At 41.5% G+C, this 17,141-nt stretch overlaps 1 protein-coding gene across 3 annotated transcripts in view; it reads left to right on the top strand.

The window, feature by feature from the left end:
* COL19A1 (collagen type XIX alpha 1 chain) overlaps positions 1 to 17,141 on the top strand; it is a 622,544-nt gene that overhangs the window by 547,090 nt on the left and 58,313 nt on the right. For all 3 annotated transcript variants that reach the window (XM_075598080.1, XM_075598081.1, XM_075598082.1), the window contains exons 44-45: positions 3,564 to 3,608; positions 13,246 to 13,308. In XM_075598080.1, the coding sequence (XP_075454195.1) occupies positions 3,564 to 3,608; positions 13,246 to 13,308 (108 nt within the window). The remainder of the gene's footprint in view (positions 1 to 3,563; positions 3,609 to 13,245; positions 13,309 to 17,141) is intronic.

Genomic DNA, 17,141 nt, shown 5'->3' with positions numbered 1-17,141 from the left:
GAATCAGTGGAGGGTGGTAGTAAGAAACATTAGATTTTAGACTGGATTCCAAAGACTGAAAGTCAATGGATCACGGGTTGCCACTATAGCAAAGAGGTGCTGGAAGTTGAGTGTGAGAGGGATTAAATTAGTTTATGTTCAGAGATCGGGAAAGACGAGATTGAGAAATTGGATGAGGAACAGTTTTTCGTAATGACAAGATCAAGAAAGTTAATTTCTCTGTGTGCTTGTGTGGACCAAAGGAGGAGATGGGTGAGCTAAGGTGATGCACCCATAAATGAGAGTCGTGATAAATGTGGTAATTAAAGGCCTCTAAGAGTAGAATGGTTGCGTCAGACGAAAGGAATAATCATGACCAGTCAGAGATAAAAAGCCATGTTTCAGTTGGTGCAAAGAGGTGAATAGAGCGGGACAAGAACAGGTCATGTACAGCTAGTATTTTGTTAGAGAGAGCATTCCAGAGAGCACTTGAAAAAGGGAGGGTATTACAGATAAGAGGGTTGGTAGTCAAGAATGAAAGCAAGTTGGGATATGGAAGGGGCAAGGGTTTGGAGAAATGTCTCCAGTTGCCAAGAGAAGAAGGAGGGATAGGTGAGGTGAGAGGAAGACTTGTGAGATAATACACTCTTATAAGGAGAGGTGGTAGGTTGCATAAGCGAGTTCAAAAAGCAGTGGAGTTCATGAGTGCAAAGGGGAAAGGAAAGAAGAGCAGGAGAGAAAGTGTTATTGAGAAAAGATGAGAAAAGATGTTGCAACAAACTGAAGGAAAGCGTGTATTGGAGAATGGAATAGTCAGGAAAGCAACATCTAATTATTGTGGGATAGCAAGAAGATGTATTGAGAGAGACTGAGGTAGATGAAAGTTGGGGAGGGTATTGGTGCATGCTAAAAGGTGTGAATATTAGTGTAGAGGAGGGAGCTCACAGAAAGCTGTTCAGTAATAGTCCACAAAATGCATTTTAGGCTGTACCAAAACGTTGAATGGTTTATTTCTCCACAAACACAACAAAACATTAGGCACACTGTCCCTTTAAGGCAAAACACAAAGCATAAAAAGAAAGCCTGCTCCACTTTGGGAGACTTACTAAATAGTACAGGTTCTAGCTACCTGGCTTGCTAGCTAGACCATTTCCCAGCCCTAAAACATATCAAACTATTTCTGGGAACAATATATAAAGTCCTTATCTGAGTGTGCTGGTCCGGCATCTCCAGTTTCTCCAGGTGAACATTAGATGCAGGCGTTGCAGTCCTGCTGCTCACAGGAAGTCTCTTGCCCTATTTCTGTGCAGGCTTTTCTACAGTGCGGGGCTTTGGGGCCCCCACTGTTCCCAGGCAATCCCTCTGGTGAACCGTTGGTGCTGGATGTGAATCCCAGCTGGGCCACAGGCAATCCTCAGTGACCCTCCTCTCTTGCAGAGCAGGAACCATAATTCTAACAGGGACTCTGACAAGCAGGTACTTCCTGCCTTTTAAACCCTGATCAATCAGGAGTTAATTCGAAAGTAGCTCCTGCAGGAAATCTGACACCACTGGTAGTTACCTGATTCTTGCAGAGGGAGTAAGTTAACTTCTACACTCCCTTACAAGGATCCAGACAGAAGAAAGTCCACCTCCTGTCCACATCATATTTAACTCCAAGTGCACTTAAAAAATGTTACTTTAAAATATGAACACTTTAAGCACAATGCAACTCATGCAATGCTTCACCAAACTAAGTTCAAACTTATACTGCTAAGAAAACACATGACCTCCCCATCAGAACAGACCTAATTGCACATTATAGACCTGACAATTGACCAACAAGGAATTTATGGTAAAGCAGACTAGCCCCTAACATACTTGATAAAAAAACAATGGAAAGGGGGTTAACAGATGATTCAATTGAGATTAATATCTGAAGATGAAGATGCATTCCCTTGCTCCCTCCCATGTTTATTACTGCAACATTATTTTACCTGGCCTCTCTTCCCCACACCTTTCTCCCCTAAAATGCCACATCTAGAATCATCTCCTATTCTTCTAAACTCATATCTGCTTCTGACCTCCTGAATCACTGTTTGCATCCTATAAATCTGTATAAACTACCACATTATCCTCCTCTCCTCCAAGGCTCTACACTCCTTTGCACCTCTGCCTACTATGGTCTCTTGTTATGCCAATACTTGCCTCTTACACTCAACCCAAGAATGTCTCATTTTTGCACCTTTCACCTCTACAGCCCTCAAACCTTTTTCATTCATCTCTCCCTACCTATGGAACTCTCTTCCACTCGATATTCATCAAGCACTTTCTCTTTTGATTCTTAAAGCCCTGCTGAAAATTCACCTCTTAGAAGTATCTCTTTACATTATTTATGCCTACAATACTGACTACAGGTACACTTCACCTCCATGACTTGGAATTTTTAAATAGGTACACATATAAGGGATCCACATTAAAGTGAGGAAAAAGTGATGCACTATAAGTGCTCATTTGCCATTCGTCATTACCCAGGCGGCAGTAGGAACAATGTATACTGCGTGAATATGCGGTAAAGCAGGTTTGAGGACCTATCGGACATATGAATATGCTCATAAGTGTTGTTAATAATTCATTTGATTTAATGCACTTCAGGGCAGAATCTCCTTTTTCTTTATATTATCATTAATTTTTTGCTCTTATTCCCATTGTTTGTACTTTATTTTTCCTGTACTGTAATTTTATACTGCACTGTTGGTACTATGTAAATACATTTATACATACATACGTTGGCATACAGGCAGTCCTCGTTTTACAACGCTTCACTATACAACGAATGGCTTATCCAACGCTATGCAATGCATACATATGTTCACTTTTACAACGCCAAAACGGCTTATCCAACTCTCTTACAACATTTTGCAAAGTTGTTTATGTGTATGTAATATATATATTATATAATATTATATTTATTATACTATATAATATATTATATTATTATATTATATTATATATTATGTTATATTATATATATAATACAGTATATACACTATATAATATGTGTGTGCTGCGTATCTTATTGCCTGCATAAAATATTTGGTGTATTTTAGTGTTAAAAATGCCTTCAGGAACGGAACCTTTCATTTAAACAGTGTTCCTATGGGAAAACGTGTTTCGCTTTAAGACGTTTCGCTATCCAACGCCATTTTGAGTAACGCATTGTGTCGGATAACCGAGGACTGCCTGTACAGTACATATGATACATATGATTGCAGTGCATGAACAACCTTGCTTTTTTACCAAGGACATTTTAGTGCAATAACTGTTTTGTGCTCTCTAAATGTTACCCTTTGTTCACTCACTATAGGGGAATTGCTCTCAAATAATCACACTTAATTCCACTTAAATTAACTTGGCTGCACCCCTTCAATTTGGGGTGACCTGCACTTGATGGTTAAATAATACTCTAGTTGTATTTATCACAAAAAAAAACACACTGCTCAGTTTTGGTAAAAACCTACAGTAGAAATCAGGTACAAACACATAGTACTGTATATGTTATGTACTGTAATCCTATTTGATTAAAACATCTTCTTTCGTAACAGGGGAGAAATGGAGCTCCTGGTCCTTCAGGAATTCCAGGTGAACCAGTAAGTACGCATATTAAATTTGCTTTGCTTCAGAATTTTCTTGAGAATAGAGAAGACAGGAATTTCAAAGCTCAGGGAACTGTCATTGCTGATCTCAATTTGGTAGCTGTACTTCCCTAAGGTACAAAGTATAGGTGATTTGAAACCTGAGATTCCCAGTAAAATAGAGACACATTTCTTACACTATTACCAAGGAGGCCCGAGGGAACAAAAAGCCATATGCCTATGCTTGTGCTACATGCTAATAGAGTTTAGCTACATAATTACCATTGTGAAAGAATAAATATATATTTATTCCAGAAATTCTGGGAACACAAAGTTTATTTTAAGTGCTGTGACTTAATTAACCCCTTTGCTGTCAGGTAAGTTAATGACTCAATTTGGACCATACAAAAAGGCATTTTGTAAGCTCAAAACGGATCATTTTCAAATTGCATCGCCCCCTGGTAATACATAATAAAATGTGTTCAAATTGAAATAAAATACAATTACATACTTGTTCACCTCTTCCGTGCAGCTTAACCACTGAAAACATTTAAATAGATTTTAAGCCTACTGCCAAGTGGTAATATTGTTGTAATTGTTATATTGTTAACTTATGTTTACTTACAGTATTCATGTATAAATACTAATACTTTAAAAGTGTTTGTTTTACTAACTTATTTAATGGAATTATTTTTATATTGTGATTGGGGGATCTTTTATGCTTCGTTGAAGTTACTGTCCCTATGCTATATGATGAATCAGACATTGGGGCCTATTCGGGTAGCTCCGATAAGATCACTGTCATATCGATTGGGTTGGCATGCTCCTACCCTCACAGTCTGACATTTGTGTTATCACGGTATTCAGAAAGATTTCTCGCACGTGGAAACCGTTCGGTAGGAAAATGCTATACCGATCCATTTCTTTTTCAGAATTCTGCCCATGTAATCTCCCTGCAGTCTGTAAGAGCTGGGCAGAGAGAGCTGCATCTCCCTGCGCAGCTCTTACAGGCAAACATATTACTGAACCAGGGCATGTCTGGACCTGACCCCCCATTGATTTCAGGTCTGGTGACCTCCTGCTTCCCGAGTTACAGGGCTCCATAGGGGGCTCCGGTAACTCCAGCAAATGTAAATCTCCCACGTCACGTGACACAGGAGAACTAAACTTGCAAGAGATACAGGCACCCCATACCGGGGTCTGAACATCAGGAAGCAGGGGGTACCAGGACCTGAAATGAATGATAGTCAGGTCCAAACACCCCCTGCTTCAGTAATATGTTAATAAAATTAAAATAAAAACAGCGCTTCATTACCTTAGTGGCTAACCGCTAAGGTAATGAAGGGGCCACTACCCGATTTGTTTGGGGTAGAGGGGGTGGGTGAAGGTTATAAAGTCCCAAAGGACGATGATTAGGCTTCCCAGGAGGAATAATAACAGCTATGGTAATGAAGGGGTTATCCTCCACTGCAAGGCCTAACCACCCTCCCCGGGGCAACTACCCTCTTCATCCACCCCCTCTACCACCAACACCACACAGGAATGGGCAAAAGTGCTATTAGCCAAATATGGTTAATAGCGCTTTTGCCCATTCAAATAATCAATAGAGTGCAATAAAATAAAATACAATAATATAAAAACACATTACTATAAAACAAAACTCTAGCCATTTAATCCATTGATTGTCACTATGGTTATCTATGCCCTCAATGGGTAACATATAGCACCATTGGCAAGCAATGACCACCCAAAACACACTGTAATGGGCAAAGACCTATTATCCATATCTGGATATTAGCGCATTTTCCCATTATAACTAAAACATTACGCAGTCAGCATATAATAAATAAAAGTTTTACTTACCCCTGCCAGGATGACGAGCAGTCCAGCCGCATTTTTTCCCATTAGCTGGTGCACCGCCTCACAAACCCCTGCCAGGTTGAAGACTGTCCTCATCTTTGGCCTTCTGGTCCTCTTCGTTCTCTGCGTCTTCCATTGGCAGCAACATTACAATAAAAAAACTAACTACTGGCCACAAACCCCTTAATTATTTTAGCGGTAGTAATTAAGGGTTTAATCCCCCCTCCCCCTGCTACCCAACCGGGAGGCCTAACAACTCTCCCCAGGGAAAATACCCCCAGCCCCACCCCCTTTTCCCCCATCACCACACATTTAAATGGGCATAATCCCTAGTAGCTAATAGCATGTTTGCCCCTTTGTTTTCAAAACAAAATAAATACAAAATAAAACAACATTTACATAACAGTACAGTACATTACACAGTAGGCAATAAACCTATTGGGGGCATTGGGGGGCAAAGATTACCACAATGGCAATGAATGAGCAACCTAAAAAAATCCAAAAAATAAAATAATGGTGCTGCTGTCAGGATCGGCTCAGGCCCTGCCTCCGTGAGGCATCCCGCAACGTCACAGGTGACGCGCATCAGCTACAACCTACGTGCAGGCGCCGCACTGCTTGGAAAGAAAATACACTAAGGACCAGTCCCAGGCTCCGCCCCCGTGATGCGTCCCGTGACGACACGGGCGACGCACGTCGCAAGATACCTACACGCAGGCGTCGCGCAGACACAGGCAAACAAGGGGTTAACACTCATCAGCTGCTCAACACCTGTAGTGCATTCTGCCCCGGCCTATCAGTGGACAGCATATGTCTAACTCCTCACTACCCTGCAGCTGTGGGCTGTCTTGCATTCGTTACCTTGCACATGTGTGCTGCCTTTCCATTGACTGACTGCTGTTAAAATACTCAACCAGCCCTCCTGCAACCTGGCTGAGCATAAACTTAGGTTTGTGATTCATGTGCCTGCCTCAAGCAACCTACTGCCTTGCCTTGTCTTGTTTTGCTTCCCGTTTTTGACCACAACTTGTGCCTGGACTTCTGCCTTCTCTAACCTCTAGACCTCAGCTCGCTTCTGGACTTCCACCCTCTCTCCTCCTTGACCATGGCTATGGATAACGACAATTCTACTCTCTCCAATCCCTGACACCAACGAGTATATACTAACATCCAGACCTCTCCTACCCTGACCCGGCCACACGACCATTACTCTGCACTCCAGACGCGGTTACGCAGTTGTAGGTCAGTGTGGCGGTGAAAGGGTTAACCAGGCTTATAATAAAGGTCAAGCCCACTTGGTTAACCCTGACCTGTGTGTTAGGGTCTTAGAGTGTCATCTCTGAGACCCAGATGTCGAAAATGTATTACTGCAACTGTATACTGATTTTGCAACATTGAAGAATTGTGTGATTTTTTGCCTCTACTGGGATGCTGGGATCAGGGAATTTCAAGGCTGTAAGTTTCAGGGTGGGTTTGCAGAATGTGTCTATATAGAAGGGTTCCGGGTTATGGGGTACCCCAAGAGTTGTATCCTGAGATTGAGTGATATCTTTGGATACAGCTAAGCGCATTACTCCGCCTACCTCGGACCCTGAAAATGCTCTTGCGACTCACCGCCAGACTTTCTGCGGCAGCATCTACCAGAGAAGGTAAATGGGTATGAAAGGGTTAAAATATATCTGCAGGTATACACGGAGTCCTTAGTATAGCAAGGGGCTCCCCAGTATAGCAGAGGTACCCACATACTGTACATGCCCAGGTATCCTGAGCCTAGAGTAGGGGTTCAGGAAGGTGCTCACGCTAAGGTTATAAAGCTGAGCAGATTTGCAGTGTTTTAAAAGTTTTAATGTATTTTTCTAATGTGCCAAGAAGGAGGCTTGTGAATGTGGGGAATATTTACACTCACTCCATGCCTGACACCAGAATAAGAACTAAACTTTTTTCACGCAGCAGACAGGACACCACATTTTTATTAAACGGGAATAGTTTAATATGTATAGATATTGCTGACCTGTACATGAGCTGAGGGCTTTCTAAGTCATGGATTCTGGAAGGCACAGATGGTTACCAGGCTTGGCTCCACTGTGTCTGTCCAGGGGCCATACTTGAAAGGGCTCAGAGATACCTAGGTGTTAGGCCAGATGGGCCCTGCCATTATTCTAGAGCACCCATATCCTGGCCTGACACAGGGAAACCTAACACCCTTTGCTAAACAGCCAGCCGCTGTGGAGCCTCGCACCGTGGGGTGCGAAGGGGCAGAGGGGGATATTTCACCTGCCCAGGGAAAAGGCTCACGGGTGGGAAACCCTGTATGATTGTCTTAGATTGGTTGCTAGGCAAGTTGCTAAGGTTTTTTGATTGGACAGCAGGTTTCCTGGGAAGAAATACGGGAGGTTTCAAAGGCCCTGACACAAGTCAGATTTGTCAGTTCTCTGAAAGTTCTCAAAAAGTTATCAACAGTTCTCTCCAAGTTTTCTCAAGCTCGCCAAGCTCTGCTGTTGTTTTCCTGTTGTGTTCCACTGTGGGTCTATTTGTGCCAAGTGATTCCAGAAGTGCAGTGTGCCTTAAGGGCCAGAACGGGTCAGACCAGACCCAAGGACTCCTTGCGGTGATTGCAAGGAAAAAGGCTTCAGGACTTTTAAAAGCGGAACGGTTTCTAAGTCCCGCTTCAGCACAGAACTGTTTTAAAGACTTTATTTCAATTAGGAAAGTGAGTGTTTCAACCCCAGCCCCAATGTAAGTGTTTCTTCTTCTGTATAATGTAATTCAATGTGTGTTTGCCTGTTTCTATGGAATAAATTACAATTTATTTTACTGATTGGCTTGCTCAATGATGAGATCCCGCTTTTAAAGGTGTAATTGCCTGATCTCCCGTGACAGTCAGTGGCTAATAACATGCCCACCTCAGCCTCGCGGTCCCGTCCAGTTTGTGGTGAGCACCCGTTACAGCTGCCCACGGGAGACGCGACGGACGAGGAGTACCAGAAGGCAGAAGATGAGGACATACAAAAAAGGAAAAGACAAGCACAACCTTCATAAAAAAGTGCCAAATATGTATTAAGCCACAAGCCCATATTCTTACTTACAAGAAAAGTAATCCAAGTACAGCATCAGAGGATAACAAGGAATAGTAATGATAATATAGTCACCACAGTATTGGACACTCTCCCATCCCAAAAAGTGTCCGTATCTTGTGGGGCACGCAGTTATGTCCGGTAGTCCCTTTGTTGTGATGACTTGTCATGGGCAGCCAATTGGGATCCGTGTCTCAGGAACGCTGCAGCCGCCAGCGGCACCAGAGCTCCCAATGCTCCGATTCTCTGGTATGTTTCCGGGTTCTCACACCCAATACTGACGTCCAGCATCTGACGTCAACAATGTCACAACTGACCGCTTGCTGAAAATCTTTGCAAATCCTTGTTAGAGTCCTTCTGGATTAATGTACAGCGTCACCTAGCAAACCCTACACGTTTCGCTCATTCCAAAGGCTTCGTCAGGGGATCTTGGAAAAATGCGCTACAATCCTGATATGTACAGGTGCAGCGGCCGTTATTTGAACATTTCATGCGTTGTATACCTCGGAATATCCATGTAATTGCGCGTGATTTCTTCCAACCGTACCGCCTTGAGACGCGAGTGCAGAAAATGGCATTTTAGTGTTCTGGTTTTTAAACACCTGAAATTGGCACAGTAGCACAGTACTGTACACATTACAATTCATTCATTTCTGCCATGGATACGCGAAGAATTGCACCCAAAGAAACAGCATCCATGAAATTCAAACAAAGCAACCACGATAAACACGTGTGCCTAGTGTGATTGTCCGCGTTAATGCCGCGTGGAATAGAGCAGAGCACATGAAAACAGCTCCGTGAAATGTTCGATTAACGGCTGCTGCATCTGTATAATAGGCCTTTTGTCTATTACAGTGTGGTGTTGGGGGGAGGCTGGTAATATATTTTATTGTTTTGCACTGTAATGATTATTTGAATGTGGAAAAGCACTATTAGCCATCTTTGGCTAATAGCACTTTTGCCCATTCCTGTGTGATGTTGATGGTAGAGGTTTCTTTGAGCAGGAGCGCTACCGATCGGGAAGAAGTAGTTTTGTAGCGAGTTTGGCATGTATCAGAGCCGCTCTCTGAATAGGTACACATGAAAACTCACTACAAAGTGCTCAAAACTGTAGATAAGTCACTTATCAAGTTTACTGAATAGGCCCCATTGTCTACAACATTCTACTGTACATTGTTTTCCCAACCCCAAATACTGTAACAACAACAGTCAATAACCTACATTTTGGTTAGATGATGTACAGGTGATAATGTCTTAAAATACAGTAAAACACAACTAAAACAAAGTTGCATTTCTTCATTTTATGTACCTGTCCTTGCCATTATGGCTCTTAAAAATTTCCAAAGTATTCATATCACTTTTTTTTTTTTACCAATAAAGAACACTCAAAATATGTTGATGTTAATATCATATGCTCAATAACAACAGCTGTGATGTAACGATAACATACAGAATCAGGTGTGAAATAGAAAGAAATCTGAATAAAATACATGTCAGTGTCAAATGAGTTATTGACGTTCCTAGATATGGACCAAGCAAAACAAATAATGAGAGTTGTATCAAATTAAATCTCTTGAAAGCAAATATTACTAATTATTAAAATAATTGGTGTCTTAGTGATCAGTGTACAATGTTTTTCCAATGTTTCTCTCTTGGATTTCTCCATTTCACCCTTTCCTCTCTCTGACCATCATCTCATCTCATTTTTTCTCTCTCACTTCTCCCCTTCTCCACCTCCATCAACCCCTTGTTTCTGTTGGTATCTATGCTCTATTAATCTACTGGCTTTTGATTCCACTTTGCGCTCCTCCCTCTTTTCTGTCTGCTCCGCTATAGACTCTGACAATCCGGTCATGAACTACGACTCTGCCCTATCCTCCTCTCTTGATCTGCATGCCCCTCTTTTTCTCTGCCATTCTCGCGCTTCTAACCACAGATCCTGGCTAAACTGCCACACACACATGCTCCATTCCTACACTGGTTCCTCTGAATGCATCTGGAGGAAATCTCATACTCTCGCTGACTTCCTTCACTAAAAATGTATCTTATCCTCTTTCAACTCTGCCCTCTCCCAGGCTAAACAAAACACGCACAAGTATAACCCACGTCGCCTCTTCTCTGTCTTTAACTGTCTACTGAGACCACAAGATTGATTCTATTCGGCAAGGCATCCCCTCTGTATCCTCCTCACATTACATCTCTTCCTAACTCTTCTCCTGCCTTGACTCTTTTTCCTCTGTCACAGAGGAGGACGTTTCACTACTGATCTCCTCTTCCCCCTCTACCACTTGCTCTCTTGACCCCATTCCTCTCCTAAAACCTCTCGCTCCTACTCTGATCTCTACACTCACACATATTTTCAACTCCTCCCTCTACTCTGCTAACTACATACAATACACACAACAGTTATACCTTTATTCAAAAACAGCAAGCTTGACCCTACCTGTCTCTCTAACTATCGTCCTGTCTCCCTTCTGCCTCTGAATTCCTTGAACGCCTTGCTTTATCTCGCTTTCTCTATTTTCTTACCATCTATGCTCTCCTAGATCATCTACAATCTGGTTTCCACACTGCTTATTCAACTGAAACAGCCCTCACTAAAATAACTAATGACCAACATGCTGCCAAAGACAAAGGCCACAACACTCTTCTCATATTACTCGACCTCTGCAGCCTTTGATACTGTGGACCACGCTCTTCTCCATCACATTCTCTATACTCTTGGTGTCCATAACAGAGTTCTATCCTGGATTTCCACTTACCTCCCCCATCGTACTTTCAGTGTCTCGTTTGCTAACACTACATCCTCTGTCGATCTCTTTGTGGGCATAACCCAGGGGTCTGTCCTGGGACCTCTTCTCTCATTACACACTCTCTCAAGGGGACCTTATCACATCTCTAGCGTTCAAATATCACCTGTATGCTGATGAAATTAAAATTTACCTTTCAACCCCTGACTTTACACCTGCCGAACAAACAAAAGTCTCAGAATATCTCTCCACTATATCTCCTTCGCCGACTCAAACTTAACATGTTCAAGACAGAGCTCCTCATACTTCCTCCCAAGCCTGGCCCTACTGCCCCTTTCTACATTACTGTTGGCAGCACTATCATACACGCACGTTGCCTAGATGTCACACTTGACTCCTCCCTCACATTCTTCTCTCATATTCACAATAAAGCTAAAACCTGTGTTTTTTTCCTCCATAACATTGCAAAGATATGCTCTTTGCTCTGTTGCTCTACTGCTAAAACTTTAACGCAGGGCCTCGATCTCTCCCATCTGAACTATGTAACCTTCTACTCTCTGGCCTTTCTACCTCTCACCTGCCCCCTTACAATCTATCCTAAATGCTTCTGCTAGAATCACTTTACTCTCTCCTATATCTGTCCCAGCGTCTCTCCTGCGGAAATCCCTCTCCTGGCTTCCTATTAAATCCTGTATCACTTACAAAATATTCCTCCTTTCTTTTAAGGCTTTGCACTCTTCTGTCCCTCCTTACATCACAGCCCTAATTTATCGCTACAGGTATATTATACCTGTCGGACTCTTGCATTCTGCTTAAGGATGTCTTCTCTCTACCTCTTTTGTATATAAAGCTCTCCCACCTGCAACTTTTTTCACTCACTGCCCCACACCTCTGGCATGCCCTTCCCCTCAATATCCGACTGGCATAATCTCTCTCCGCTTTTAAGACCTTTCTTAAAACACACCTCTTTAATAGAGCATATAGGTAGCTCCGCTGGCTGATACTATACCTCTCACATGCACTGACCTTGACCCCTTGCAGACACACTCACCATAACACCCTCCTACTGTCTCTGTAAGTTCTCCCCACTTACCACTTAGATTGTAAGCTCTGCGGGGCAGGTACTCATTTTCCTATAGTTTTATGTCTGAAGCGCGTTTTCCCATTGTGTTATAATATTATGTCACATGTATTGTAAAGCGCTATGTACCTGGATGGCGCTCTATAAATAAAGATAAACATACACATACATCATAATGAAGATAAATTATCTTCCTTTCTACAGGCAAAATATTAACAACATTATAATCAACAAATATAAGCAAATAAAAGCTTTTTTGTAATACAATATGAAGAAAATGCTGTGTTCACCTATATTCACAGACACTTCATTGATTATTGTGATTTCACACAACACTAGATTTTGCATCTAGGGTACAGCTAGAATGTCAGTTTTTGGGGACTCACCGGTTTGATACACTCTGTCCCTTCAAATGTACTTTTTGGCCATAAGAGATTTATTATTGGTTGAATTATCTGAAGCTTGAGAGATGTAACAAATTGAATAGTATATGGATAGCATTATCAGTAACCTAATTGTAGTATGTTGCAGAAGAATTTATGCACAATGAGAAATTGCTCTGAAATATGTACAATCTTCTTTTTGTAATGGTTTTGTGGTAGAGAGAAAAAAGAACACAAGGACCTGGCACTGGGGTTTGAACTAAGGTCTCCAACTTCAGTCTGTTGTTACCTTCTACTTCTTCAACCTTACATTTTAAAGGCAAATTTGTATTGTAATTAGATGGAGGTTCTCTATTGACTAAATGGGATGTAAATGTATAGTAGTTTCTAGTCTACTTGGATATTTTTTTATTTATATTATTACATACTTACAGCATATTGAAAATGTAGTAATGTTAAAACTGAGATGTATATTAACAAATAACACATTTATACATTTTATAGGGGGAAAGAGGTCCTGTAGGAGATATAGGGTTTCCTGGACCTGAAGGACCTAATGGACAAACAGTGAGTATATAGAATTTATCATAAGCAACCTCAAAAAATGAATTTGCTTTTTCTGGACTTTCATGGCAAACAATACAATGGTATAAACCACCACTGATTCATTCTCCAAACTCACATGCTGTAATACTGTATGAATGTAATTATTTCTCCTCTCTAAATTGAGCTGTTATCTCTGAAACTGACAGGAATTCTGGCCACATTTATGATTAACCCTATCCTTTAAAGTAAAAGCCTTCATGCATTGTACAGAATTCCCACTTCAATAAAAACTATGAATGTATGAGCACGTAAAGTAATCCGAATCATAATCCATGGTATTGCAACACAATTCAACATGAATGTTTATTATACATTTTACAATGCCTTAATGATTTAAAAACGTTTTCTATACAGTATGTCGGATTTTTTTTTAACGATAATTAGTTTTAACCTAAAAACCAAGCATCAATACACCAGCACCTGCTGATGAGTTGGCAAAACATTCTTAACATCACTGCAGCCCTGACACCCGATGATGTAGAACAGCGTTACTCAAAGAAATATTCAGCTGCTATCTGGGTTTTTTGGATTCAGGTTAATTGATTTGTACAATATGTCAAAGGACATCAAAGATTGTAGACACAACCTTCAAAGCACTTCGTAAAATCACTTACATATGTATCTTGACATTATAATAGGGTGAATTGATAGAAGAGTAAAACAAAGGTAACGAAACATTCAGAGAAGTCAATATACTTTTACAGGAGTACTCGCAAATTGACTCATAATGTGCAGTTCTCCTTTAATCTTAATCCCCACAACAGTCATTCTTTACATTATTTCGGTGTACGAGGCTGTGACGGTAGGGGATAACCAGGCTCTCAAATAAAGGGTAAGCCCGTTTTGGTTACCCCTGATACGAGTATAAGGGTCCCAGAGAGTTAGTTCTTGGGCCCAGTAACATTGTATCTTTCCAATGTATTACCTGTTATAAAAGTATTTTTCGTGTTTTTCCCTTTCCGGGCATACCAGGGGGGGGGGGGGTCCGGAGGAACTGTTGACAGAATGTGCCTAGGAGGTTGGGGTCCGGAGTTGTCGGTTCCCCCATTAATGTACCCGGGAATCCTGCCTGATTCTTAGATACATGTAGGCACATTGTCCCGGCAATATCTCCCCTTGAAAACACAAGCGTGACTCACAACTAGGATACCCTACTTCGGCATAGCCCAGAAAGGAGAATGAGGCACAGGGATGAATAGGTATCCCTGTAGCTGAGGGAATCCCTAGGTTAAGGGTGGTACCCCAGCTAGTGCCAAGGTAACCCAGAACCAGTGTAAATTTTGTGGGTGCCCCAACCATATATAAGATTGAGAGGGGACTCAGAGTCCAGTATGAGTCTAATAGCAAGTGTGTGGGGAATAAGGCAGTTAAAAGTAAAAGTAAAACATCTTTCTTCTTCTGTCCCCTGTATCCAGAGACTCAGAAGTATATTAAACTATACCTTAGTGAATTAAAGTATACTTTATTAAATGTAATGTGTTTTTACATTCTGAACCGATGTCCAAATAGGCTGCCCGAGCAAACCCATAGGCGCTGGTAAGTCTGCTGGACATCAGAGTTCAAAGCAGTCAGAGGATGCCAGAGGTGAGAATAGCATTTGGTCAGCGGGGAAAGGTGGTGTACCAGGTCCGGAGATCAATGGCAGTCGTCCGGGCTGCCACCTGCTCTGCCAGACCTGGTGGAGCCGTTCCCAGCGGGTGGCATTGAGATAGACAGGGACAAAGGTGGCAAACTTGCACATGTACCTTGCCTAATCAGATTTCCCACTGGCTTTTCTAGCCGGCTTGGCTCTGATTGGTTGCTTGGGAATTCTCCCAAGCGTTGATTGGCTGCTGAATTTTGTGAATGAAACTCAGAATACTATAAGAATCTGTGAGCCAATCAGATTCGTGTCCTCCAGTAGTAAGAGTGCGGACGGGCTTTTCAAAGTTGCTTCTGTGCAAATAGCAGAGCAACCGGCTTCGATTTCAAGCCAGAAAAGCCTGCCTGCCAGAGTCTAAGTCCCGACTTTTGCGACCAAGTTCTCAAAATCGAATGTAGCGTACGCGGCTTGGATTTTATGCCAATTTGAGTTCCAGAGAATTTGTAGTAACTTGTGGGCAGGAGGGACCAAGTTCTCAGAAGAGAACTTACCGGTGGTGTGTGGAACTTCATGCCGATTTGAGTTCCAGGGAATTTTGGGCTAAGTCCTGGTCAGGGTTAAACTCATCTACTGACTTCCCTGCACCTAGGAAAGTCTAGTTTTCAACCCCAGTCCCAAAGTAAATGTGTCTTTTTGTCTGTATTTTGTGTATTATTGTGTGTAAGCGAATTTATGCCGAATTAATTACAATTCATTTCATTACCTTGTTTTGCTCAATGAATGGTCCTGGTAAAAAGGTGTAAATAACCTGGTTTTCCTTGACAGAGATACCTTGGTATTTGTGGCCCAACATAGTTCAAAACCATCACTAAAACCCATATTCCTGATAAGGAGACCAGATTTTGTGGTATTTTGATATTTAAGAGAATATGTCAGTGTTTCCATTATTCAAACAAACTCAACTCTTTCCCACCCCTTCTTCCATAGTTGGAATGGAAGGTCTTTTCTACGTTCTGACTAATATGGTTAGAGGCAAAAATGAGATGCATAATTAAGGTTTTGGTATGTCTACGGATACCTGCTTTAGTTAGCCAGAGCACAAGCAGCATATTTTCAGGTTTGAAGGGAACATCTACCTCTGTAATATTTTTAGTCTCTCTAAAGAACTTTCATAAACGAGTTCATTCTGAGGCAACACGACCACATGTGCAGATCATCTGCTCTTTGTCCACACAACTTCCAGCAAACTGTCTTGCCAGGTGTCATATGGGTTACTTGAACAGGAGTCAAATATTTTCTATAACAGATTGTATAACTCGTTTCCGTTAGTGAGGCAGAATCAGAGGTCCTGCGCAATTCTCCCCAAATGTCCTGCCACTAATCATCAGCCAATCTCTTCCCTATGTTGGAGTGCCATGCTTCAAGTACAAGTGTTATATCCGCTGCATAGAGGCAAAATAGCTCCCTCTGAATATTATACTAGATATGCTTAGGCTCCTCACTATGTATAATATATTCTGAAGTGGATGAGTCTCTTAGGAAATCTGTTTTATTTTGAATATTTGTTAAAGCATGCCGTATATGAAAGTATTGATAAAAAATAATTTCATTTATTAAGAGCACAGATTTGGGTTCATTATAAAGAGCCTGAGTCATTGAACAGAATTTAGAGCCAACCCCAAATTTTCCAAAAGTGGCCCATAAATATGGCCATTCAACACAGTCAACTGCTACAGTTTAATTAAACTACAGTATGGTCAACTCAGGTAAAGGAAACATTATCACCTGATCCTGTCTTCAATACATGATTACAATAAAACCCCTCCTAGAATTAGATATCCCTGGGTTTTCTGTTCCAATAATGAGGTTAGCTTGTTCAGAAAACATTGGTTAGGTGTACAGATATTAATGAGGGTTAGATGATGGGATTCTAAGGAGCCCCAGTTGCTAACAAAACATCCCTCTTTGTCAGTTAGATAATCTGAAATCACCGTTGGGCATGTTTTGGATATCAAGATGGAAACACCTCTTTTTTTTGAAGAAAAGCTAGAAAGCCGTCCCTCGCCAACCAAACTAATTTATCATGTTCACTATCAGTGAGGTGTGTTTCCTGTAAGAAAACAATCCCTAGATTCTCCCTCTTCAGTGCCAAAACAATTACTATTTGTTTAATTGGGGAGTTTAGACCACGCACATTTAAATCAAAAAATTT

Source organism: Ascaphus truei, chromosome 4 (assembly GCF_040206685.1).
Source record: "Ascaphus truei isolate aAscTru1 chromosome 4, aAscTru1.hap1, whole genome shotgun sequence".
Taxonomy (NCBI): Eukaryota; Metazoa; Chordata; class Amphibia; order Anura; family Ascaphidae; genus Ascaphus; species Ascaphus truei.
Note: the sequence above shows the minus strand (reverse complement) of the source record. Positions and strands in the feature narration are given on the sequence as shown.